At 50.2% G+C, this 25,056-nt stretch overlaps 2 protein-coding genes across 2 annotated transcripts; both read left to right on the forward strand.

Annotated features, from left to right (window-relative positions):
- The first annotated feature begins 795 nt into the window (after window positions 1-795).
- On the forward strand, window positions 796-17,062 carry MTF1 (metal regulatory transcription factor 1). The gene is made up of 11 exons (XM_071576719.1): window positions 796-864; window positions 1,109-1,573; window positions 6,206-6,444; window positions 6,996-7,127; window positions 7,655-7,728; window positions 8,253-8,386; window positions 8,936-9,013; window positions 9,665-9,767; window positions 10,304-10,860; window positions 11,686-11,752; window positions 11,849-17,062. Exons 2-11 carry the CDS (start codon window positions 1,160-1,162, stop codon window positions 12,241-12,243), a joined length of 2,193 nt encoding a protein of 730 aa, XP_071432820.1. The 5' UTR covers window positions 796-864; window positions 1,109-1,159; the 3' UTR covers window positions 12,244-17,062.
- A 1,540-nt stretch (window positions 17,063-18,602) lies between these two features.
- YRDC (yrdC N6-threonylcarbamoyltransferase domain containing) lies at window positions 18,603-21,173 on the forward strand. Its single transcript, XM_071576715.1, has 6 exons — window positions 18,603-18,749; window positions 19,045-19,240; window positions 19,407-19,521; window positions 19,827-19,946; window positions 20,118-20,260; window positions 20,562-21,173. The coding sequence occupies exons 1-6, from the start codon at window positions 18,638-18,640 to the stop codon at window positions 20,623-20,625; spliced, it is 750 nt and encodes a 249-aa protein (XP_071432816.1). The 5' UTR covers window positions 18,603-18,637; the 3' UTR covers window positions 20,626-21,173.
- The last annotated feature ends 3,883 nt before the right edge of the window (window positions 21,174-25,056 follow it).

Below are 25,056 nucleotides of genomic sequence, written 5' to 3' on the forward strand. Positions count from 1 at the left end.
CAACAAGGCTGGAGAAGGGACTGGAGCACAAGTGCTGTGGGGAGAGGCTGAGGGAGCTGGGGGTGTTCAGCCTGGAGAAGAGGAGGCTCAGAGGTGACCTCAGCACTGTCTGGAACTCCCTGAAGGGAAGTTGTGGCCAGCTGGGGGTTGGTCTCTTCTCCCAGGCACTCAGCAATAGGACAAGGGGGCACGATGGGCACAAGCTCTGCCAGGGGAGGTTTAGGTTGGATGTCAGGAAGAAGTTCTTTACAGAGAGAGTGGTCAGGCATTGGAATGGGCTGCCCAGAGAGGGGGTGGATTCCCCATCCCTGGAGGTTTTTAAGGTGAGCTTGGCCGTGGCACTGAGTGCCATGATCTGGTAAAGGGACTGGAGTTGGACCAAGGGTTGGACTTGATGATCTCGGAGGTCTTTTCCAACCCAATCAATTCTATAATTCTGTGATTCTGTGGATGTGTCACTGAGTGAGAATCCACCATGTCTTGATCCAACCCCACTGTGAGAATCCACCATGTCTTGATCCAACCCTACTGTGATCACCAGCCCAGGGCACGGAGTGCCCTGGGCTGGTGATCACAGTGGGGTTGGATCAAGGGTTGGACTTGATGATCTCAGAGGTCTCTTCCAACCCAATCCATTCTATGTTCTATGAAAAGTCGGGATTTTGGCGATGGAACAAGAACCCGCTCCGGGCCCTGTTGGCGCTTTGGGGCCTCGCCCGCCGCCAGGGGGTGCTGCGCTCCCCTCCCGTCAGTCCCCGCGGCGGGCGCGGCGCTCCCGGCGGGCGGCGCGCGGTCGGAAGCGGAAGTGCAGCGGCGGCGATCATGGTGCCGCTGGGGCGGGGAAGGAGCCGCCGCCGGCACCCGGTGAGCGTGGGGGGAACCGCGGAGGGCTCGGACCGGGGCAGCCCTACCGGGGCGGCTCCGAGGCTCAAGTGGCACCCCCGGAGCTGCTCTGCGTGGCGCTGGGTTGGGCGGGAGTAGAGCCGCGCTTGGGGCGGGGATGGCGGCGCTCGGCCCGGCCCGGCCCGGCCCGGCCCGGCCCGGCCCGGCCTGGCCTGGCCTGGCCCCGGGGCTCCGCTTGACCCGCCGCCCGTGCTTGTGTTTGCAGATGAGCCGCTGCGGCCGGAGCTCGCGGTAGCGCGCAGGGAGGCGCGGAGCCATGGGCGAGAACAGCCCCGAGGGCAACGTCGTGTACTATGAGGTGGAGGAGGACGATCTAGCGCAGGATGAGAGTATGATGAGGTTCGCTGACAAAAACGGGCTCGTGCCCTCCTCCTCCGGGACGGTCTATGACAGGACAACGGTGCTCATAGAGCAGGACCACAGCGTGCTGGAGGAGGAGGAGGATGAAGGACAGTGCGGGGATCACTTGCCTTTTCTACCGGAGGGTCACGAAGAAGGATTTCATTTAATAGCAGATCATGAAGGAATGTCCCAGGGTTATGTGCAGCACATTATCTCTCCAGATCAGATTCACCTGACCATAAATCCTGGGTCAACCCCCATGCCGAGGAACATCGAAGGAGCAACACTCACTCTGCAGTCTGAGTGCCCAGAAACCAAGCTCAAGGAAGTGAGTAGCCAGGGGGCATTCTGGGGTTGTGCTTCTTGGCAGGGCTTTTCACCTGGTGATCTCAAAGGTTTGACAATGTGTTTTTTTCCAAAGCTGTTTGCTGGAGGACGGGCAGGAGTTTTGCTTGTTCTCCAAGGTTTTTGTGCAGTAGAGTGAGTTGCTCTCCACTAAATCTGCTCTGGCTCTTGGCCCCAGGTGCCAGGGCTGTCCCTTTTCCCTCTTGACACCGCGTGGGAACCTGCCAGGAGGCACTTTGAGACACTGGATGGCAGAAGGGTGTGGCACTGACACGTTATTTGCCAGTGGTGTGTGTGATTTTGTTGACTTGCTTTTCTTCTGGTTGGGTCACTGTTTCCTGAGTTCAGAGGTAACTGCAACGCTCTGAGCTCTGCTGCTCTTTGCTTGACCACGTTCTCCAGAGGCACATCCAGGCCACACTTAAGGGCCAGGCTGTTGGTGGGAGCTGGAGGACCAAACTTGAGATGCCAGACTTTAAATTACTTCTAGTTTTATTGTGTCACTCACAGGGAAACAGAGAAGAAAATAAGGGAGACATTTAGGTGCCTTCTGTTGTATTTTGAAAGCTCAGTTCAGCCTACACAGTTTAAATGGAGTTTACTCATTAATTCTGTTTCTGTAATGAGTTTTGCCTGCACACACAGTGGTGAGAGTTTATCCTGGGCTTCTTGCTTTTTGGGTGCAAGAGCAGAGTAAAGTTGGCTGTGACACCAGCACAGGGTGCTCCTTTTTTGTCCTTCTGACTTAGGCAAGGGGTGATGTGTCCAAGTGTCTGTGGCAGTGGCAGCGGCATCAACTCCTTGTGTGAGTGAGAGAGAATGAGAGAGAGAGGGCACTGAGCTGTGCCCCCCCGAGCCCTGGCAGTGCCCCCCCGAGCCCTGGCAGTGCCCCCCCGAGCCCTGGCAGTGCCCCCTGAGCCCTGGCAGTGCCCCATGAGCCCTGGCAGTGTCCCCCCGAGCCCTAGCAGTGTCCCCCCGAGCCCTGGCAGTGCCCCGTGAGTTCTGGCAGTGCCCCGTGAGCCCTGGCTGTGCCCTGGCTGTGCCCCGTGAGCCCTGACTGTGCCCCCTGAGCCCTGGCTGTGCCCTGGCAGTGCCCCGTGAGCTGTGGCAGTGCCCCGTGAGCCCTGGCTGTGCCCTGGCAGTGCCCCCTGAGCCCTGGGTGTGCCCTGGCTGTGCCCCCTGAGCCCTGGCTGTGCCACTGGGTGATTCCCCTCACCTCAGAGCCGTTGTTATCATGGTGAGGAAATGGGGCTGGCCAGGGTCAGCTCTGCAGTTCTGGGGAAGTTCTGGACCGAGGCATGTCCAGCCAGCCCATTTGGGTCTTCTTTTGTCAGTTCCTCATGTCAGCAGCTGCTGCAGCCCCTGTGGCTGCTGGAGAGTTTCAGTTTCTCTGGAGTGTTTCACTTTCTTGGTCATGTCGGTACTTTCTGTCCTCTCTGTGGGACACAGAGCAGGGGGTGGCAGCTCAACAGGGTCACTGGCTGCACGTGCAATTAAATTTGCCTTATTTTTTCACCCCCTCCTTTTTAGAGAAGGCATGTAAGACCTGGAATTTCCCAATAAAATCCTTCATCTGAGTTTGTTTTGCACTTCTGGAATTAACTTCCCAGAGGACACTGGCAGTGGGCCCCGAGCACGTGTGTCTCTTCCATCTTGTGAAAGGCCTTTTTGTCCTGCTGTTTCAAAGGCCTGATTTGTCTGGAGATGGGGAGGGGAAAGCTCTAAACCCTCTGAACATCTGGCTCATCTCTGAAAGTCAGCAGCCCAGTTCTTTTGTACTTCCAAAACATCTGCAGCAGTTCTAACACTTGAGATAATTATTTTAAAGTCTTGAATTTTCATGTCAGTCTTAGATATTTGTGAAGCCAAAGGGTGTTTTGCTCTTTAGTTACCTTTAACTTTTTGTTTCCTTATACATCACTCACTGTAATTCTGTTGCTAAGAACAAATGTGATTACACTTTTATATTTCAAATTCACTAATTCTTGTTTCAATGACACAGAAAAATCAGCCATTTAGGGGGAATGTTGTAAGCTCAGGAGGAGTTAAAGGCGAACTGAGCAGTTACTGTAGACTTTGGTCCAGGGTGTCAGGTTGCCCCAGTCCTCTTGGTTATTGCACAAGTTCCTGTTTGAGGTAAATGCTGGATTACAGCTCTGCAGCGTCCCCTGTGTCCCTGCAGAGGCAGCAGCTCACTGTCCCTTGGCCAAAAGCCACAGCCTTTGGCCTCAAAGCACCTCGTCCTTGTCCTGCTGTCCGGGCTTGGCCTGTGCTGCCTTGTTTGTTTTCTGTTGTGCCTGAGTGCTGAGAGAGCCTGAAGCTCTTCCTTACTGTACCTACAAGGCTTTCAAACCAGTCTCTGATGATTTTGTGTGTATAACAAGTGCCCATTTGATGTGCTGCTGTGAAAAGAGAATTAAATGCTTCGGTGCTTCACAGAAAGGTTTGTTTTGCTCGGAATCGGCTGCTGCCTGTGGAGTGCTGGAGGGATTTGTGAAATGAAGGTTTAGGCTGTGAGGGAGGGGGAGCCCTGCAAGGCCTTTGTCAGAGTTCAGGTCATTAAACCTGTACATATGGGCAGTGACAGTTGACACCAAAGCCTTAATCTGTATTTAATATTCCCCATTTTCTTCTAGACCTAAATGTAAATACCTAGAAAGCTTAGCAGACCCCTCCCTTGTGTTCCATGGGAAATACCGTGGAGAGTGTCCTGTAAAGTGTTAACTTCCAGCTGCCTGAAAGTTCTAACAGGGAACATTTACATCAGTACTGACAGGCAAGTTGTAGTGGATCTGGTGATCCCTGGGGAGGGTAATGTACCCCTTCTGATCCAATAAAATGTGCTTCCTGAGCTTGGTGTGTTACTGGTCTGTGCTCCTGTGTTGTGGCTGACTCAGCACAACCAAACTTCCCATTTGTCTTGTAACTGTGCTGTAGTGCTTGGGCATTTATGGGTAACTTCTTCCTGATTTGGATTATAAATTAAGAGCAAGTTGCTTTACAGTGAAATGTCTGTTGCCTTCTCTGATTGGTGCATCTAAGAATGCTGAGTGACCAGATGAAAACGTGAAGGGATGAATTCCCCACTTCCCCTGGAGGGCAGGAGCTCAGCCATGCCCAGGACAGTTGGGCTCTGGCACACCTAACAGAGACTTGGGAGCACAAAATGTCCCCTTTCCTCCTCCTTCCCCAGTTCCATGTACTGAGCGTGACATCACGTGGTCTGGGATATTCCTGGATCACTTTGGGTCAGCTGTCCCAGCTGTGTCCCCTCCCTGTGCTCCCCCAGCCCCTCCCTGGCAGGGCAGAATGAGAAGCACTAAAAAAATCCATCTCTGTGTTATCACTCCTGTGTTCAGCACAAATCCACAACATGCCCCATGCTGGGAAGAAAATTAACTCTACCCCAGCCAAACCCAGCACATCACAATATCTCTGTGCTTTGTGTAAAGGTCCCTTGTATGTCTCACCTGCTTTAATGTTCTCCAAATATGAAGGTTTTATTGAGAGAAGGGGAAGGTGGATGCCAGTCTGTTGTAGGAGCAACAAGAGATACATGAAAGAATGTTCTTGATGACAGTTTTGTCTCCTACAAAATAGGTTGGAAGTAACTGGAAAACTATTCCTCCTTCCTTTTGGAGAGTTGTCTAGAACCCAAATTATGCCTGCTGTGACTTGCCAAGTCCTTTCTCAGGCTCCTTGATCACTTCTGATGTTGAGGTTTTTGAACTGCAACAGTCAAAGAAAAGCCATCAGTCTGATAGTGGTGAGGATAAATTTTTTCAGGCAGATCAGGTGACCTATTCCCTCCACTTCACAAGAGAGGATGAGGTTTCATTGGGTGTTACCACTTGCACACTGGAAGCTTCTACATATTCCCTTGTGCCTGTTGCAGAAGGGGGGAAGGTACCAAAACTAGTTCCATGTGAAACTGTGCTGGGGATCTTGGTGGCTGGCTGGGAAATCTGTGACACCAGTCCTTGGGTGTAAAGCACCTGGTCTGCTCTGTTACACTTCGGGCACTCAGTGTTTCAGTGACCACAGAAGAGGAGAACAAAGCTCAGTGAAGGCTGTTTTGGGGTACATTGAAGTAATAAATGGACTGATGGTTAAATCATGAGAGGTAATGAAACCTGTGTTTCTCATTCGAGATGTTGTTGGGAATCCAGCACACGGGGCAGGGGTTTTGAGGGTTGTGACAGTACATTTTTCCTTGTCTCCCCTCTCCACAAGGAAGTAGCTCTGCTGGGAGTGCCAGAGTGAAATGCAGGCGCCACACATGGGGTTAGTGGACAGGCTTGCTGGCCCCCTAATGTCCTTTCCAACTATTTTATCAGATTTTTAGCTAGAAACCTTTTGAATTATGTTCTTCCTTTTCCCCCTTCTGTTATATTCCTGTTCTGCAGGGCCAGCTGCCTCCCTGTGTGCCACTCCTTCCTCACAGAGCGCGGCAGAAACGTTATCTGGGAATTGAACAGCAATAAATTTTTCCTTCCTGGGCTTCGGGGTCAAAATCTGTTGCGTTGTCTTTGATGTCTGACTGCAGTTCTCCTCTGCCTCGGTTCCAGAAATGATTAAAAGTTACTAAGCAATGCAGCATTTTGTCCCTAACTAGGTGAAGCGCTACCAGTGCACCTTTGAGGGCTGTCCCCGCACCTACAGCACCGCCGGCAACCTGCGCACGCACCAGAAAACCCACCGTGGGGAGTACACCTTTGTCTGCAACCAGGAGGGCTGTGGCAAGGCCTTCCTCACCTCCTACAGCCTCAAAATCCACGTCCGAGTGCACACCAAGGAGAAGCCATTCGAGTGTGATGTGCAGGGCTGTGAGAAGGCATTCAACACACTGTACAGGTGAGAGGGCGTTCAACACACTGTACAGGTGAGAGGGCGTTCAACACACTGTACAGGTGAGAGGGCGTTCAACACACTGTACAGGTGAGAGGGCGTTCAACACACTGTACAGGTGAGAGGGCGTTCAACACTGTACAGATGCAAAGGCTCCATCAAGTTCAGTTGTAGGTGTGGCTGTTGCTGTTCTCAAGTGGCATCTACTTTCTGTCTGAATACAGTTGTTTTACTTCTTCCAGGTACAGGTATAATATAAACCCCTCAAATACGGCAATGCTGTCCCAAGAGTAGGATGGCAGAACTGTGGTAACAAGCTTAACTTCTTTATATTCCAGTAGCACTGAGGTTGGTGCATGAACACAAGAGATTCTCAGACTTGCTGGAGGACTTTGGAACTGATAGCAGTCACTTTCATGAGCTCATTACCTTCTGCTCAGGATATGTTGGGCCTTTGATCCTGTCCTGTACATTTGAAGGAATGGCTTGCTCGCCTCAGGCCAGGGCTGTCTCATCCTACCAGTCCTAAGAGGGATTTTTTTTGGCATGTTTTTCAGGTTGAAAGCACATCAAAGGCTTCACACAGGGAAAACATTTAACTGTGAATCAGAAGGCTGCAGCAAGTACTTCACAACGCACAGCGACCTGAGGAAGCACATTCGAACACACACAGGAGAAAAGCCATTTCGGTGAGTTTGCTGGGTGGCAATTCTGGCTTCTTTGGGTCTCAGGTAATGGGGTACCTGTGCCAAAAGGCAGTTGCTACTGCTCTGAATGGAAAGGTGTTCTTGTGAGAGAGAACTTAGGGTGGCTGGCTGGCACTGGAGCATGGTTGGTTTCGAGCTCCCACAGCTGCCTGTAATGGTGGGTGCAGAGAATGTCCTAAAAGATGGGAATAGTCAAGGCATTTTTTTAAATGTAAACATATGCCATGGTAAGCATCTTTTAAAGCACATTGCTGCTCTTTGCTGGGATGCAAAATGGGTGTATTCCATGAAGGAGGCCTCTCAAATGCTGACTTCATGCTTGGATTTTAAAGTCCTGCTCAAAGCCCTGTGTAGAATGCACAGCAGTTGCTGGGAGGTGCCTTATTGCTGGCACAGTTTAGCTTTGGGGCTGCTTTTCAGAGTCCTGAGACTGTGCAAAGCATGATCTAAGGTTGTAGCTAATGCATCAAATCAGGCTGATGCTGACTCTCCTGTGATGCCTCATTCAGGTGTGAGCATGATGGCTGTGGGAAGGCTTTTGCTGCAAGCCACCACCTCAAAACACATGTTAGGACACATACTGGTAAGTCCTAAGGGGTTGTTTGTTTTTTTTATGAGCTCATTCAGTTTATACTAACACTCCAAATCTTAATATGAATTTATAGTTACATATACTAGAGGGGGGGCACTGAGTGAGTGGCTCAGGTGACATGCATGAAGGAGAGGACAGCATTTAGGGGGACCTTTGCAGGCTGGAAGAGTGTGCCCAGGTGGAACCTCATGAGATTTAGAAGGCCAAGTGCAAACTCCTGTATCTCCATCAGGCCAATCCCAGTATTACATTTAAGCAGTTATATTTATGCTTGACAGGTCCTGAATTTAATGGATGTGTTTCACAAATGTGCCAGTAATGATGCATAACAATTAAATACTGTGTTGTGTGTCAGTTCCCGTGGTGAAATGGAAGCCTTCACCTCCAGGAATGATGAATGCATGAAGGGGCATTAAGTGTTTTGTTTGTGTGAAATATTACTGCCCTCCTGGGTGCTTTATCTTGTCTTATAGGATGTTTGTAAGTCTATTAAATGTGTTTTGTGCTGCCTGTAGGGGAGAAACCCTTCTTCTGTCCCAGCAATGGCTGTGAGAAGACTTTCAGTACCCAGTACAGTCTCAAGAGTCACATGAAAGGTCATGAGAAGGGACATACCTATAATGCACTTCCCAATAACAACGTTTCTGAGGTTAGTAGCACTTCTGCCTAGTGCTTCTATATTAAGTTGTTATAAACCATACCTTAGGGAAGACATCATTTGATCTGCAGCTTGTTCTAGAGGTATAACATTTAAGACTGGGATTTTCAAAGGGGGTTGTAAGTACTGGCTTTGCCAACACGCCATGGGCAGTTGTATCCATCAGCCTGCTCTTCCTGTGTGTGCTTTGGTTGGAATCACTACTGTGGGATAAGTGTGTGAAGTAAAACAGAAACTAACTGTGAAGGTTTAAACTTTTTATTTTCTATAGGCTGATTTCTTCCTGTGCTAATTTAAAATTCTAGGTTATATGACTTTTTGGAAGTAATGTGACAGAGATGTTTAGAATCCTTGATAGCTACTAAATATCCTTTGCTTAGAAATCTTGCTCCTTTGATTTTTAGAACTGAGACCCGAGTTCCATATAGGTAAAAAAATTATATGTGGGCAAAGTTGTATGGACTCTAAAAAGTAATTTAAAACATTTCTGACATTATTCTTTTAATAACATAAACTCAGATTATTTTTTCTTTTTTACAGGATACAAGCCACTCACTTTGTCTGAGTGATTTAAGCCTCATATCAACAGATTCAGAATTGCGGGAGAACTCTAATCCAGTGAGTTACTGTCCTGGAACTGCCTCATCCTCATTGGAGTTTTGCTTTTTTACTCCAGGTTGTGCAGTGCTTCTTTCAACCTGCTGTTGAAGGCTCTGCATCTGATTTTGCCATAATAATTTTCTTGCTTCTTGGGAACTGTTTACTGAGCTTAAATTTTACTTAGGGGAAAATTAGATGCTGAGGAGACTTTGCCATTTTGTGGGAGCAGGGTGCAGCTCTTGTGTACGTTCTGTTCCTTGAGCAGTGTGGCTGACTAGAATTGCATAGTCCAGGATATAATCTTAAGTAAAGCTACTTTTTTTTTCTGGTCTAGAAGAGGTTCTGCAAGCAGCCAAGACCAAACGAATGTCTATTTCTGTTTCTGACCGAGTACTACAAGAAATAAGGGTTAAACTAAATGTGGATGCAGAGGAATATATTTTACTTTTGAAGGAGTTATTTATTTTTGTAAGATATTATGTTGGTAAATTTGATTATGGGTAGTGAAAACTAAATGTCATTTTACAGCAGGTGAGTAAAATAAGTTGCCTTACCTGAAGGTGGCTGGTTCATTGGAGAATTGTTTCTGACATGCACACGCTTGACTGGGGTTTTTGCAGAGTTTCTGGAGAGCTGAGTACAACATTGTCTTTGTTTTCTCTTTGGCAGACACATGGACAGGACCTCAGCACAATCTCACCAGCAAGCATCTTTGAGTCTATGTTTCAGAGCCCAGACCATACTGCAAATCAGGATGACTCTCAGCAGACAGGTACCAGTTGTATCTGCACTGCTGTAAGAGAAGTTTTGACAGCTCTCCATGTATGTGCTGAATTTAGCATTTCAGACTGAAGCTTTGTGCCCAATGTAATTCCAAGAAGCAAAAACAACTTCAGTGTTGAAGTTGGTTGGTGTTGGGATGTACTGTGTGCACAGACTATGTGCCACTCAGTGACAGGGGAGGTGACACAGCACCTTGTCCTGCATTGGAGCTCTTAGACAGCCACACCAGCCTCTTTTCAAGGTTCTCTCTTGATGTCACTGCACAACCAAGATAATAAAAAGCTTCTCAGAGAGAGCTGATGAGACTGTGTGTCGGACTCAGTGGTGCCAGTTTCCTGAACTGACACATACTTTGAGATTTTACTGCCTAGGGTTGTTTTTGAGCCCTGGTCTGAAGATGGGAGCACGGTAATGCTTTACTTGGCAGAAATCCATCAGTTAGCTGATAAGTTCATTGGAAAAGCTGCTTGTTCAGACCTTGTGAGAACTGATGTGTTTGTGTTTTTTCTGTTTCTTTCCTGGTAGCTGCCTTGATTGAAGGGTTTAACGGCGACACAGACTCTGTCGCTGCGGTCCCTCCCCCAGCAGGAGACGCAGCGTCGCTGTCCCTGCCCCTGGTCCTGCAGCTCGGCCTCTCTGAGCCCACACAGTCAGCACTGCAAGCCTCGGCAGCACCCGCTGCTCCCTCCTCCATAGCACCCAGCTCACAGCCAGCTGCATTTGGGAACCCTGCAACTGTTTTACAATCCCCAGAAGTGCCTGTTCCTCACAGCACACAGTTTGCAGCCAGTCACCAAGACTTCCTGCAGCACACCCAGCCGCCGCCGCAGCCCATCGTGCAGGGACTGTCCGTGGTTGCCGGGGCTCCTGCCCCCACAGCCCCCAGCGCTGCTGAGCCCCTGCCAGCTGTGGTTCAGACTGTGCCTGTTGGTGCAAACCCCGTTCTGACCAGTAACCCCACTATAACCATTACTCCTTCTCCAAGCGCCGCCATTCTGCAGTCCAGCATTGTCATGGGAGAGCAGAACTTGCAGTGGATCTTAAATGGGGCCACGGGTTCACCACAAAGCCAGGAACAAATGGTCAGTACATCCAGCATGGCTTTGGAACAGCTCAAGCCATCCCTTTTGGAAAAGGGAGAGGGTCAAACCCATAACTCTTAAGATAAACCCCAGGATGCAGTGCTGTGTAATGCTTGTCATGTTACTGTGTAGAAACATGTCACCAGTGCAGCCCCTGGAATAGACAGAGAAACAAACAGAGCACAGAAAAGCCCAGGGTGCAGGGAAATCTTGCTTGCTTCTTTCCCGCAGTGATGTGTTCCTGCCAGTGGGTATCAGCTTGGTTTATCCAGAACAGGGCACCACCTGACCTGAGGATAATATGTGTGGGGCTTAATCTGTTACTTTTGGCACATAGAAGCACAAAAGATTCTGTTAAGGCTGTGTTTAGGCATTTTGTAATGTCTTGTCTAATGTAGCCTGATACAGGTAATGAAAAGGATGGTTTCTTAAAAGAGAATGTTTCTGGTTCTCCAGTAAATTTGGATAGCTGAGAATTCAAGAGTTTTCCCTTTGGTAATGTTGATGTCACTTTGGACTCTCAGCTGCAGGTGCACACAAGTGAGTGGCTGCAAGTACAGGCAGTGGGAGCACACACAGCAGTGTTTAGGAATTCACTTGTTCAGTTGTCAAAACCCACAAGCTGAGTTAGCAAGCACATCATGCAGAGGAGGATACTCTCCATCTTTAGGATCACTGAAACAGTATTTTGGGATAACCAGAACTTAGACCAGTTTTTCTGTGTGTTCCCTTTGGAATATGTGTATAGCTGTTGAGAATTTGAACAGTAGAAATTTGACTGGAGTTAATTCACACATTTTTCTTGTTGTTTTTTTTTCTTTAAAGCCACAAGTTCCAAAAGTAGTAGAAAAGGTGTTTTTTACCACTGCATTACCAGTAGCTGGCAACACAGGTAAGTGTGACACTGAACTAATTTAACAAACCCAGTTTGTCTCCCTGCTGTGAAATTATGTAGTTCCATTGTGTTTTGTCTTTGTTTCACCTTCAGGAAACCCTGTTCAGCAGATTGGTCTCAGTGTTCCTGTCATTATTATAAAGCAGGAGGAGGCCTGCCAGTGCCAGTGTGCCTGCAGAGACTCTGCCAAGGACAAAGCCACCACCACTGTTAAGAAGGAATGTTCCTCACCTGATTCAAAAGCTTTGGAGCAGCCAGCACCCCAGCTGCAGCCTCAGACCTTTCCTTCCTCCTCAGCTCCTCCTTCCTGTGGGCAGAGCAGTCAGATAGTTAACCCTTCAGACTCCCAGACTGAAACATTAAGTGCCATGGATGTATCAGACTTCCTGTCCCTCCAAAGCCCTGAAACCCCGTCTAATATAATTCCAATCGAAGCACTACTGCAGGGTGAGGAAGAAATTGGTTTGAATAGCAGCTTCTCTAAGTGAAGATGTTCCAGATTTTCCTTTGCACCTGAAGGGTAAAACCCTTCTCCTTAGAAGCAGAAACTGAAGGATCCATTCTTATTCCTTCTTCGTTGGAAGTTTTGTGGCTTATTTCTGCTTCACAGATGTCATCTTAGTCACGTCCCAGGTACATCCACCTTTGAGATTCTATCTAAAAAAAAGAAAAGGTAAAAAAAAAGAAAAATCTAAGTTATATATGAACTGTTTTGGCTGCACTGTCTGTCACTTTTGCTTGTCATATGTGAACACAGAAGTTAAGGTTACTTGTGTGCAAAAAGATTTTAAAAAGGAAAAGGGGGGTTAGTTTGTCTCCAATTGCACATCACTTTCATTTGGGATTAAGGTACTGGCAGCAAGTGGGTCTTTGTTACAACCTCTTGGGTCTCTAATTTTCTCCTCTCATGTCTATACTAACCATGCACTAAAGGGGAGCCCAGGAAAGGAGGCTGCTGGGGCAGGAAATGGCATTGCTGTGGGAGAGGATTTACCTACAAAGTGATTGGAAATGCGATTGTCACATCCCTGATGGGGAGCTGGTGCCTGGGTTTGCTGTGTACTAATGCTGTTACTAAAGCCTGCAGGAACTTGGGGGGAGTTTTTTTCAGCAGGGCACAAGTACCTTTTTCCCCTGATAGATCTGTTCATTTAATTCCATTAGGACTCAAGTGTGTTGCAGACACTGTGTCACAACATGGAAGCACAGTTGGAGCCGTTCCTGGCTCCGGCTCCAGAGTGTTTCTTGTGCCTCTCCAAAGGGTGCAGTGAGTCCCAGGTGTGGTCAGGTTGGTGCCTGCTGCTCTTTTGATTTCTTTGGCTCTGTTCAGTAACAAATCATCATCCTAACCCCGGGACTTTTGTATCAGGAGCACGGTGCCTTTGCTGGTTACTCTCATCTTTTGTGAAGAACAACTCTAGGAAAATTTTCAGAAAGATTCAACATAAATTCATTTTGAATTCAGTGAGTCTGTCCTCCAACTGTCCATAAATGTTTCCTTTTTTTCCTGGTGAGCTATATAATTTCTGCCTGTCTCCAGCCTACTGCAATGCCAGCTTTTTGTGCACGGGGCTATTTCTTGACTAAAAGATGTTACACAGCAGAGTAGTTTTTCATATTGAACTGAAGAGTCTATATTCTAACCTACTCAGGGTAAATCAAATCCAAACCCCCCTTCCACCAAAAAGCCTGTAATGTTGCAATAAATGCAGTCTCATTCTAAATGGTTTATTTATGCTGCATTATTTTAAGAGATGTAATTTTATAGTGTTTTATCCATCTTTCTGGCTTTGGCTGTCAGTCTTCTTGTGTTAAAGGAAAGAATATTAAATAGTCTTTATTCAGTTTACAGTGTTGTCATTAGTGAGATACAAAGATAATGACTGTAAGCCAATTAGTGGGGAGTGTCCCTGCACTCAACTTAGGAATGCAAACTCTAGTGGATAGAGATCTTTCACTCTTTGTGTTTAATCAGAGCTGCTCTCTGTACCTGTGTGGGAGAGCCCTGTGAGTGCTGCCAGGTGATCAGCAGGTGTTTAAACCCTCCTGTGTCCTGCTCTTGTAGCCTGAGGACACCACTGTCACCCTGAGGTAAGACAGTGGCTTCAGCGACATTAGTGCCATTCCCTTGGGAATGTCCTGCCCTGGCATGGGTGGAAAGGGGCTGAAGGGAACTTCCCCTTCTTGGACAACCTGCTTTCAGTCCATGCAGGAGGGTGAAGCTGTGTTCCATGAGGGTGAGCCAGGAGTGCTCCATGCCTGGAACATGCCATGTGGCTGTGCCAGGGCAGAGTGCTCGGTGTTGGCAGTTGCAGGGACAAACTTGGGGGCACTAGACATGATGGTGGTGTTTCCTCTGAGTGTGTGGCAGTGCTGTCATTGTGGGTCCTGCAGCAACAAGGTTTGCACCCACAAAACACAGGTTAACAAAACATTTTGTTTTGTTCCTGTAATGGCAATCCCTGGAGGGCAGCAAGATGTGGACCCCTTTGCTTTCCCCCTACAGCTTCATTTTGTGCTGCAGTTGGGTTGCACAGCAGCAAGGACTGCTTTGAACACAAAAAAATAGTCCCAAGCCTGTGTGGCTGGGATTTCTCTTGCAGGGATGAGTCTCCTGCCAGCTCTTGTGCACAGAGCTCCACTTGGGAGGGGGATGAGCAGCGCCTGGAGCTGCGTGGGGGTCCCTCTGGTGCCCCTGCCATGGCCTCATGCCTTCCTTTGGCGTAGTGCAGAAGGGGTGTTTGAGGGTGAGTGGGTGTGGGTGTGTGCCTGGGGGAGACTGATGATGTGGGAGTGTCCCATTTGTGGCCTGCACTGTGACAGCTGAGGGATTTAGCAACCTTTTCTAAGCCTTCAGGGAGGCATTTTTATTTTTGCTACTTGTGACTTAGTCAACCTAAAACACTCTTTTGGTTGGACCAGAGAGCATCTTCAGGAACTCTTTTGTGACAGAAATGAGTAGAAGAAACTACCAAAGTCTCTGAACTGGGAAGCTCAGTGTGGAGCTGTCGTGATGGACAGCAGTGTGTGGGATCAGCGTCTGCTGTTTCTCTTCACAGCTACTGTTTTCTTTTGGTGTGTTTCAGGAAAAGCCCTGTGTCCTGCTGACTCTTTGGTGCATTGGGTTTGCCGTTGCCTTCTTGTAGGTGCATCAGGCAGGCTGCAATTCAGGTAGAACTGGTTAGAGCTTGTAATGAGGCAGGAGCGTGTGATTCTCTGAGTGCATGGGCTGTGCACCTGCCCCACTGTGTTGTACAGGTGTGTGCTTTTGTTGTTCGTCGTTGATCTGCTTTCCAGAGTGTTTGTGCTGTGTGTCTGAGATGTTTTCACATTTGCATCATCCCCAGTGCTGTGGGATCAGACGTTGTGCTCTGGGGCTGTCGGTGGCGGGCTGGGATGGGAGGAGATCCAAGGGCAGCTGCAGCAAAGCCCTGAGATTCCACAAGGCCAGAACATTTCCTGCCTTCCCCTTGCTGCCCCAGCGTGTGGCATATTCACAGTAACGTGGTTAATAAAGGGGAGAATTGCAGATCTGGTGAGGCATTGGATTCCCAGAAAAGGGCACATCCTGTTAAGTGCCCACCTCTGCAAAATCTGCATGAACCCTTTCAGTTACCAGTCAGAGAGCAAAACTGCACTGCTGTGGGTCACCTGTGATAAGGCTTTTGCTGGTTTGTACTAGTGGGGATTTACTTGGTCACACAGTTTCTAGATGAGGGCAGAAGCTTAAACATATAGAGTGGGTCGAGCTGCCAGTGTTGGTAGCTCTGGTCACCGAGCAGGGACCCGAGTGAGCAGACCTGGTGTGCAGCTGAAGGCTGGAGAAGTTGCTTTTCATGCTTGTAGGTGGTGGAGGGATGGAAAATCAGCACTGATTGAATGCTGGTACTGAATTACACAGAACAAAGTACGAGTTGGGCACTTGGGTAGTGCTGAGTGTGCCCAGGAAGACTAGTTTGCAGAACCTCATACTGGTATCTAAAATGCACTTTAGGTTATTTTATCTTTAACCCAATTGCTGCAATTTCTTTTGTATATACTTTCACAAAGTTTATTTTTGCTCTGAGTAAAAGTTAACAGGGGTGTGCAAAGATGAGCACTTAACTTGGTGCAATACCTGTAGCTAAAGATCCTTGTCCTGCGTGGTCTGTGTGTGTCTGTCTGACAGAACAGGTGTGGTTGGTGCCGTGCTGCCCTTCCCCCATGCCCCAGACAAATTATGCATCATTAGCAAACGTCCAATCTATGCAAATACCCCACTGAGAGCACTGTGCTTCAGCAGCCTTTTCTCTCACGCTTTCTGGGGGCTGCTTGTCACTCCTGTTGGACACACTGTGTCCCTCAGTGTGTGTCTTTCCTCCCCTGTCCCCACCCTGCCCACCCATGTGGGAACACAAGTGACAAGCTGCTCTCAAACAGGCATGTTGCACCTTTGAAATTTGTCTTTGAGATGCTTTCTGATGTCCTGTTACTGCCTTATTTCCTGGGGGTGGCATGGCCACAGCCACCCACAACATTGTCCTTGACCTGCAGCAACGCTGTGACCTGTTTACAGCACTCCTGCTCCAGGATAACCCGGAGCCAGCGACCCATGTGGAGCTGCAGGAGGGAGCTGAGCTGAGGGTGGTTGTCCTTTGGGGGTGGTTGGAGATGAGCAGCTGTTCCTGGCTTGGTTCCTGAACTGAGGCAGCCGGGGTGGTGGGGCAGAGCAGGCCAGGTCTGGTGTCGTGTTCTCGCCTCCACCACTGGCCAGGACACACCAGGCAAGGCACAGAAAACCTCCCCATGAAACAAGGACAGGGGAGTTGTCTCTGTGAAATGATTTGAGATCTGTGGGTGAAAAGTTCTTGGCATGAGTGATCTGAGCTAGCTGGGCAGAACAGTTGGGAGTCAGTTTGGACTGTAAGGCAAAGAAGAAGAGCATGTCTTTAATAAACCCTATGAATTTCTGACTGCAGAGTTTTTAATTGTACACTATTTTTTCCGTAACATATTTTGGAAGCAACGTGAAGTTTTTATAAATGTTACCTGTAGTCAATATTCATGGACAGGGCTGAACTTTTTACTTTTTTGTGTCTTGTCTTGATACCTATCACATGTTCTAGAAGTTGGATTCTGTGTCTGCACTGAGAAATGCAAATTAAACTGGATATTTATGTAGTAGTGTAGATAGTCTGAGTGTGTGTGTTCTTGGAACTAGGTGACGACCCCACCCCATGCTGTGGTGGTGTGGAAGCTGGCCAAAATTTGGTTCATTATGCAGTGTACACTTTCTCAAATAAATGCAGTTTCTACTCTTTCTTAAAATTTTGCAATTTTTTTTTCACATTACCTTTCCCAGCAGACTCGAGGGTGTGTTTGCAGTGCTATAGTTGCCGTTTCTGATGTTTCTGGTTTGTGACTTGTCCTCCCACTGCTCGGGCTGACCCTGCTCTGTTCTGCCTCCCCCAGCCCAGTGCTGGCAAAGCCCAACCTGGCTCCACCCTGGGGCCTTGAAGGTGGCTGAACTAAACCCCAGTTTCTCAAGAATGTGTGTATTGTAATAAAGAAATTTATTTAACTCTGAAACATGGGAACAAATGTGCTTACATTGAGCAATGTGAAGATGTTAGTTACAGGTACAGTACTTCCAAAGGAAGAGCATCTCCAAAACCCAAAAAAGAGTAAATATGAATTTGTATTTTTTGAAGAATGTGAAATAATGGTGTTTGCTTAATTGCTCATTTTGTATGAAGTTAATATTGTACTTTGAAATATCTGCAAAGAAGTGGAAATTAACCTTTTTGGAATTGAAAGCAATATTAATACTAATGGAATCCTGATTAAATGCTTATTTAAACATTGTGTTATAATAGTTTTTCCTGTCAGTATTCTGTGGGAGAGGAGTGTGAGCATCCTGCCCTGCCCCCTTAGGAAGAGATCGGGATGTGGAATTCCAACCCTGAAAGGCAGCGTTTGCCTTTGCAGCCTCTTCCCTCTCCCAACACTGCCCTTCACCTTCCCCCCCTCCGCTGCCCTGGGGTGTGTGGGGGGGGTTGGAACCCACCCCAGAGCTGCAGCCTGGACCCCGGAGCCGGTTCCTTCGCAGCTCCTGCCTCTGGCTCTGGCCGTCGCTGTGAGCAGGGGCTGAGCAGCTGCCCCAGCTTTTTGTGCCTCTGGAGCGTGGGCTGAGGCTGGTCCTGACCCCGGGCGATGCAGACCAGACGACACAGAGCAGGCCCAGCCTTATTTCAAAGTGTACATTTAATAACGCGATAAGGCACCAGCAAAGCGACACCGAGCGAGCTCCAAGGCCGCGCCGGGGGCTCGGGTGTCGCCTTTATTATCCATCCTTGGGTTCCCGCGGCACCGCCCGGGCGCTCCCGGAGCCCCAAACCGAGCGCAGCCTTCGGTCCCCCCGGGGCTCTTCAGGGTTCCGCGGGGGCTCTTCGGGGTCCCCCGCCCCCCGGACCGGGTCCGGGGCTCAGCGCTGCCCGCAGCGCGGCCATCGCCGCCGTCAGCTCCTCGCAGGCGGCGATGCGGGACCGCAGCTGCCGCTGCCGCCGCTCCAGCAGCTCTCGCAGCATCCGGGTGTCCTCCGGAACCTGCGGGGGGACACGGCGAGGGGCAGCGGTCACGGACAGAGCCGTGGGTACCCCTCCCTACTCCCCTTACCCCCCGATCACCCCGCGGTCCCTCCCGACCTCCCCCGTTACCCGCGATCCCCGCGGGTCCCGCCACTCTCCCGCCACCTCCATCCCTCCCGTGCGCGCATCCCGCGCGCCGCCGGTCGCCATGGCAGCGGCGGGACCGCCCCGCTCCTCTCCGCTCCTCCCTTCTCCTCCCCGCTCCGCCCCGGGATGTTGCGTGCTGTGCCGGCGCCGCGCTCGGAAGCGGCCCCGCATGGCGCGGGCGGCGCGGGCGCTGGCGCGGGTGGCGGAGGGAGCGGCGGGGCCGGGGCCGGGCCGAGCTCGCCCGGTGCCGCTGCCGCTGCCGCTCCCGCCTGATCCGCACGGTGCGTACCGAGAGGATGAACCGGGGGGGAGGATGGGAGGACCGCGGGTGGCGGAGGGAGCGGCGAGGCCTGGCTGGGCTCACCCGGTGCCGGTGCCGCTCCCGTCCGACCCGCACGGTGCGCACCGGGAGGATGGACCTGGGGTAGGATGGGAGGACCGCGGGTGGGGATGGGATAGGATGGAATGGGATGGGACATGACGGGACGGGACGGGATGCGATGGGATGAGGTGCGATGGGATGGGGTGCGGTTGGATGGGATGGGTGTCCCCGCTGACCCCCTGGATGTCTTGCAGGCTGGAGGGAGGCGGTGGCGGCCGCGGCGGGCGCGCTGCAGGCGGGCGGGCTGGTAGCGGTGCCCACGGACACGGTGTACGGCGTGGCCTGCCTGGCCCAGGACTCGGCCGCCGTGCGCAGCATCTACAGCCTGAAGGGGCGGAACGGCGACAAGCCACTCGCCATCTGCCTCGGCGACGTGGAGCGGCTTTACAGGTGCGCTCTGGTAACCCGCCAGGACCAGCTCCGGCCACCAGCGGGAGAGGCTACACGGAGAGCCCGGCGGAGCCCCGTGGAAGGGAGGGAAGGGTTGGAAAGGCCGTGCCGGGGCTGCCCCAAGCCCGATGTGCCTGCCCTGACCCCCCTGCCTCCGCCCTTGCAGGTACTGCCACGTGAACGTGCCCGACGAGCTGCTGCGGGACCTGCTGCCCGGACCGGTGACACTGGTTCTACGGCGTTCAGAAGAGCTAAATAAGGACTTGAATCCCTTCACATCGGTAGGTCTTGGCTACAGGATGGATCTGGGGGCTTAGGGGGCAGTGGGCTGGTGTGGTTCTGCTGCTGTGGTGCTTGTCCTCACCTGTCCCCCAGGCTGGTCCCTGTACTGTCCTGCTTGCCAGGACTGACCTGGACACGGCATAACTCAGCCTTAGGACCTGATTTAGATCTCATGTTAGTGCTGGTTCAACAGATGTAAATGTGTTTATTCTCTAAAGCATCAGCTTTAAGCCAAGAGGGCTTCAGGCAAAGCAAAATTAAAACCAGTTTCTGTGTGTAAAACCCTCCTCCTCCTTCCTTGCAGCTGGTTGGTGTTCGTATTCCAAACCACCCCTTCATGAGGGACCTGGCACGTGCCTGCTCAGGACCACTGGCTTTGACAAGCGCCAACATCAGCTCGCGGGGCAGCACCCTGACCGTGTCGGTGAGGTTCCTTTGTCCCTCAGGGGCAGCACTGGGGCAGTTCCACAGAGCCCCAGGCCCTCTCACAGCTTTACCAATAAACCAAGGATTGCTCTGTTGCTGTATTTTAATTTTTTTTTTAAATGATACTCACAAACCACCATCAGGACTGTTACCCACAGCTCTCTTGCAGGAATTCCAGGACCTGTGGCCTCAGTTGTCCTTGGTCATCGATGGAGGCCCCATAGGGGACATCCAGAGCCCAGAGTGTCGCTTGGGGTCGACTGTGGTTGACTTGTCTGTGGCGGGGAAGTTCTCCATCATCCGTCCTGGCTGGTGAGCACTGCTAAACCTTTTGCTTTGCTTCAAATGAAACAAAGCTTTCGAGTGAGAGCAGGTCATGCTTTGCTTTGTTTCTCACCTTCTTGTTAATGTTGTTTAACTTACTAGCACACTCAGAAATCCTAAGGAGCTCTCCAAATTCCCCTTTATCACAGCTTCTGTGTGAAACTGGGAGTTTCTGGAGTTCACGGTCTCCTTGGTTCTAAGTGCAGTTTTGCATCTCACTGATCTTCCCCAGAAAATGCAGTTTAATCCTCCATACCTTTTGTTCTGACAGTTGTGGTTTTCCCCACAGTGCACTGACACCCACAGTTGAAATCCTGAGGCAGAAGTATGGCTTGGAACCGGAATCTTCCTAACCCTTGGGACTGGGAGCTGGTGGAGCTGGGCACCATGTGCCTGTGCACTCAAGTGGGTGTTCATGGCCTTGTTTAATAAGGTCGATGGGTTATATCAAGGTTAATAAACAAAATATTAAAAAAATAATTAAAACCCGTTTTTGATCTCTCTGTGCTGCTGTATCATTGCCAAATGTCTGTTCTGTTATCCTGATTAGGTCTTGTGAATACACTGGTTGGAATGTTGGACTGAGTGCTCACACCTTGTCAGTAGTCATTGCATCTGCACTGCAAGGAAAGCAAACACGGAGCAGAGGGGTTTGGAGCTTTCAGGGTGCCACAGCTGTGGTGTTCTCTGGCTGCTTCTCTCTGTTCTAAATGTGATCAAAAGCTACAACTGAGATAAAACTGTCAGTGCTTTTGAAAATTCACAGTATTCAGGTAACCTGGAGCTGCTCAGAACAACCTGCTTCTTCCTAATGCAGAGAACAAAACAAACTCCTGGCAGGATGATCTTCCTTTGTTTAAATGGAATTCCCACTCTTGATTTTTGCTCTCAAATGGTGCTAAGCTGAAGTAAAGAGGGAATGGATGAAGGTGTGTGCTGGTATTTATTATTCTTTGAAAAGTGAAGCCATTGGGAAGCAAGGAGCAGGCAGTGCAGGGTATGGAGTTGGGGTCCTGTGCCAGGGTGGGACAGCTCTGACTGGTCTCCAGTTCTCCCTGTGTGGGATGGTTTTTCCCAGTGTCTAAGGGCCATGGAAGGGTTTTTTGATGCTCATGGGTTGCACTGCACACAAAGCTGCCTCCAAAGTCCTCTCCACACAAATTCCCTGTCTGGAGCTTCTGCTCTAAAATCCCCAAAGCACCAAGCTGGGTGAGTTACTGTTGTCTGCAGAGTGTGTGCTTGAGGGGTCTCTGGGTGCTTCTGCTTCTCTGCACCTCTGCTCTTACCTCACCTTTCCCAGTCAGGTATCCTGGGGGATGTAGGACCCGAGGGAAATGTTACGGATTTTCCTTTCTTCCTTTTCTCAGTGCAGGGGAGGGAGACTGACTCTGTATTGGGCAGCTGGCATTTTGCCAGCTCAACCCAAGGCAGAAATCAGAGGCTTCACTTCCTTTTGCCTGCACAAGATCCCCTGCCCTGCCTGCCTGCCTGCCCTGCAGCACTGACAGGCACTGCTCCAGGCAGAGGGTCTTACCTGGGATGGGGTGTCAGGGGTCCCTCCTTGGGCCTTGGTGGGCAGTGGATCTGGGCAGACCCTCATTCCCACCAGCACTGAGCAGAGCCAGAACTGCCTGGGGGGTTGTAAAGGCTGTTTGGGGCTTGCTGTAACCTCCCACCAGTGAGCAATTTCCCTGCTGGATTTGCACCATGAGCTCCCCCTGCCTCACTCCTCAGCTCATCAACTATTCATTGATCCTTGGCCAGGCTCCTCCAGCTCTCATCCATCACTCTCACACCTGCCATCCATTTCCAAAGGTTTCCTGTTTTTCTAAAGGTTTCCTCCACACGGTGCCAGGAGCCACAGGGGACATGGTGGTGCTGAGTCACTGGGACACTGTGGGCTGTCTGCTGGGACATGGGTTAAAATACACCCCAGCTGGGACACGGGGATCCCCCACAGCTTCTGCTGGATGGGGAGGTGCCTTTGGAATTCTGGTGGGTGGAACTCTAAACACCTTCATAAACGAATTCACAGACCAGGGTGACCCTTGTGTTTGCAGCCCATGTGGAAATCACATTGGCATGAGCACTCAGAGCAGGAGTTACATGGTTTGCATTTTAATTAGCACTTGTCCTCCAGATGAAAATGCATCTTTAGAACCTCATTAGCAGAGCCAGTTCAAACTCATGAAGTGATAGTTCAAAGGAGCAGCACCAGGCCAGGCCACCTGGGCCAGGGTTGGTACCAGACGTGAAGCTGCTCAGTGTCTGACCCTTTCCAGCCCTATTGAAGCCATTGCAGATCCTGCTGTCTGAGTTCAAGAGCCCCAGCCAGGGTCAGGTTTTCTTCCATCACCACAAATAAGAGATCTGTGATGATGCTGCTACTGCCCTTGTTGTGTTTCCCAACACAACAAAACCCAGACTTGGGCCAATTGAGCTGGAAACATAACGTTGCCATTCACAGCTGATTAAATCTTTCAAACAATATTTATGTTAATCTCCTGATTTATTTTCTTGTAATGCCTTGTCTAGGAGATAGCCCACTGCGTGGGGAGATGCTTCCAGATGGAGCCCAGCCCACCCTGCCAGATGCTGGGAGCTCACAGTGAGGGTTTTCACTGGCTGTGGTTACAACCAGGAGAGATGATCTTGTCTGTCTGGGCTGGGTCTGTGCTGAGAGGGGAATGCTGAGCTGCAGTTCTTGTTGCTGCAAGAGTGAATCTGTCTGTGATAAGAGAGGGCTGTGAAACACCACATGGGAAGGGACATCTAATGGGACAGGTCTTGGCTGAGGTAGTTCTGTCCTGCACCTCCCCAAAAGGGCTTTGCTGTCCCACAAGGAGGCTGCTGTGAAATGCTTCTTTGAGTTTATTCCCAGAGATTCTAGAGACCTACTGCAAAAACCCCATTTCCTTCTGCACAGTGTGCATGCACATCCACTTACACTGTCCTCCAGCCCTTCTTCCAGCTCCAGAGTTGGCAGAATGCCTGGCAAATTTCCACAGGATTCTGATTTAAGGAATTAGTCTGTAGAAGCGTAGATGATAGAGACAGAAGGGACCTTGAGGCCATCTGGAGAGTCTGCTTCCCCAGTCAGCATCCCCTCTCCCAGATCACCCCAGGCACATTTGTCAGGTTTGCTCTCGGCTCCCTTTTCTGGAGGAAATTCTGCCGGGCTGCTCTTTACCTTTTTCCTATTCTCCAGTTCCTTAAAAAAATATTTATTTGGACTGCAGTTTTTCAGGGGCTTAAAGGCAACATGGTCTGTGTACACCCACTTCTCTGTTTATTCCCTTTTTCAGAAAGGTTGTGGTTTATTTTCCCTGGTCTTGACACCCTGGGGGTGGCTGCAGGGAGTCCCTGGGGAGGGGGCTCTGGGCAGCACAGGTTGAGGTGGGACAGGGGTGCTGTGGGGTGTCACCACTGCTGGAACTATGGACAGCTCTGTCATGCTCCAGAGGTCAAGGGATTTTCATTGTGGAATTGTTAAATTAACTATTAATTTAATTTTGATTAAATTAGATGCTCTCTCTTTTTTTTTTCTTTTAATTTCACCAGCAAATGATTCTCTGCATAATTAATGCTGGCTGAGCCTGCTCATTCCCTTGCTGCTGCTGCTGCTGCTGTGGGACAGACCATTGTGTTGCAGTCCGAGACACATGCTGGATTCCAGGAGCTGCCCTGCAGGAAAGCCACACATGGCCCTGGGGAACACTCCTGTCCATGGGGAGCATTCTTGTCCCTGGGACAGGGAAAGCACTGAATCAGATCCCTCCTTGAAATGAAACTATTCATTTTTATTGACAAGCCTGATCTTCCCTGTGCTCTGGGGTGATGCTCTGCATGAACTCTTCCCCAAGGGGCTGGGAGTGGCCTGGCTGTGGCTCTGTCAGGTGCAAGTTCTTCATTACTCCCTGATGCAAATGGTCATCAGCTTGTTTGGGTGAGATTTCTGGGGAACCAGGAGCTCCTAAGCCTGTGGGAGTTGCCTGCCCACCATGAGAAGAGGAAAATCTTCTGGCATTTCTCCTTGGTGTATGATTGCATCCTCTAAACACCCTTCAGACACTGACAGACTTCCTGAGGCATAGAGAGCACTTCCCTGCCCCCAGGTGTCTGAAGGCAAAAGAAGTGGAGCATTCACAGGGGTCTGCTGTTTTAATCATGAAACATAATTTTTAAAACCCACAGCATGAGCAGGACAGTTGATTTCATTATTCTGAGCATGTTTGGCCAAAATCCTGTGCCTGTTACCAGCCATCCATTCCCCTCTGCTGTGCGGCTGCAGTCATGGGGAGACAAGTGGTGGGGCAGGGACAGAGATGGGACAGGAATCGATGGCAGGGAAGGAACCACCATGCCTGGTTGACCTGGCAGCCCCAGGGCTGGCAGGAGGAGCAGCTGGTGGGGCTCTGCAATGCCTGGCTGAGGATGGCTGGGTTTGCAGGAAGACTAAACTCAGCATCCAGCACGTTCTGTGTCAGTGGTGTTGGGACAGGCTGGTCCTGCAGCCACTGGGGATGTCGGCAGTGCTGGACAGCTCGGCTGAATTGAGCATTTGGTGCTGAGACTGTGTTTGCTCTACTCGTGCCCTCTGTGGTTAACGCTCTGCAAGTAACTTCTTGGCAATGACTCCAATTAGGCCAGCACATCTCCCTGTAATCTGGATCCCTGTTGTGCTGTCAGACTCAATTCAAATTTAATTTGTCGAAAGTGTATATCGGGCAGCGTTTTTCCTTAGCACAAAACTGAGGGGAAGGTACCATTGATGGAAAAAATAA

The sequence above is a fragment of the Pithys albifrons genome, chromosome 24 (genome assembly GCF_047495875.1).
Source record: "Pithys albifrons albifrons isolate INPA30051 chromosome 24, PitAlb_v1, whole genome shotgun sequence".
Taxonomy (NCBI): domain Eukaryota; kingdom Metazoa; phylum Chordata; class Aves; order Passeriformes; family Thamnophilidae; genus Pithys; species Pithys albifrons.

Bases quoted from the DNA above. Each gene is read 5' to 3' on its own strand.
- MTF1 (XM_071576719.1), top strand. From the start codon at position 1,160: ATGGGCGAGAACAGCCCCGAGGGCAACGTCGTGTACTATGAGGTGGAG. The intron at 7,128-7,654 runs GTGAGTTTGCTG...TGCCTCATTCAG, and splicing joins ACAGGAGAAAAGCCATTTCG to GTGTGAGCATGATGGCTGTG. The intron at 10,861-11,685 runs GTCAGTACATCC...TTTTCTTTAAAG, and splicing joins CACAAAGCCAGGAACAAATG to CCACAAGTTCCAAAAGTAGT.
- YRDC (XM_071576715.1), top strand. From the start codon at position 18,638: ATGGCGCGGGCGGCGCGGGCGCTGGCGCGGGTGGCGGAGGGAGCGGCG. The intron at 19,241-19,406 runs GTGCGCTCTGGT...CCGCCCTTGCAG, and splicing joins GACGTGGAGCGGCTTTACAG to GTACTGCCACGTGAACGTGC. The intron at 20,261-20,561 runs GTGAGCACTGCT...TTTTCCCCACAG, and splicing joins TCCATCATCCGTCCTGGCTG to TGCACTGACACCCACAGTTG.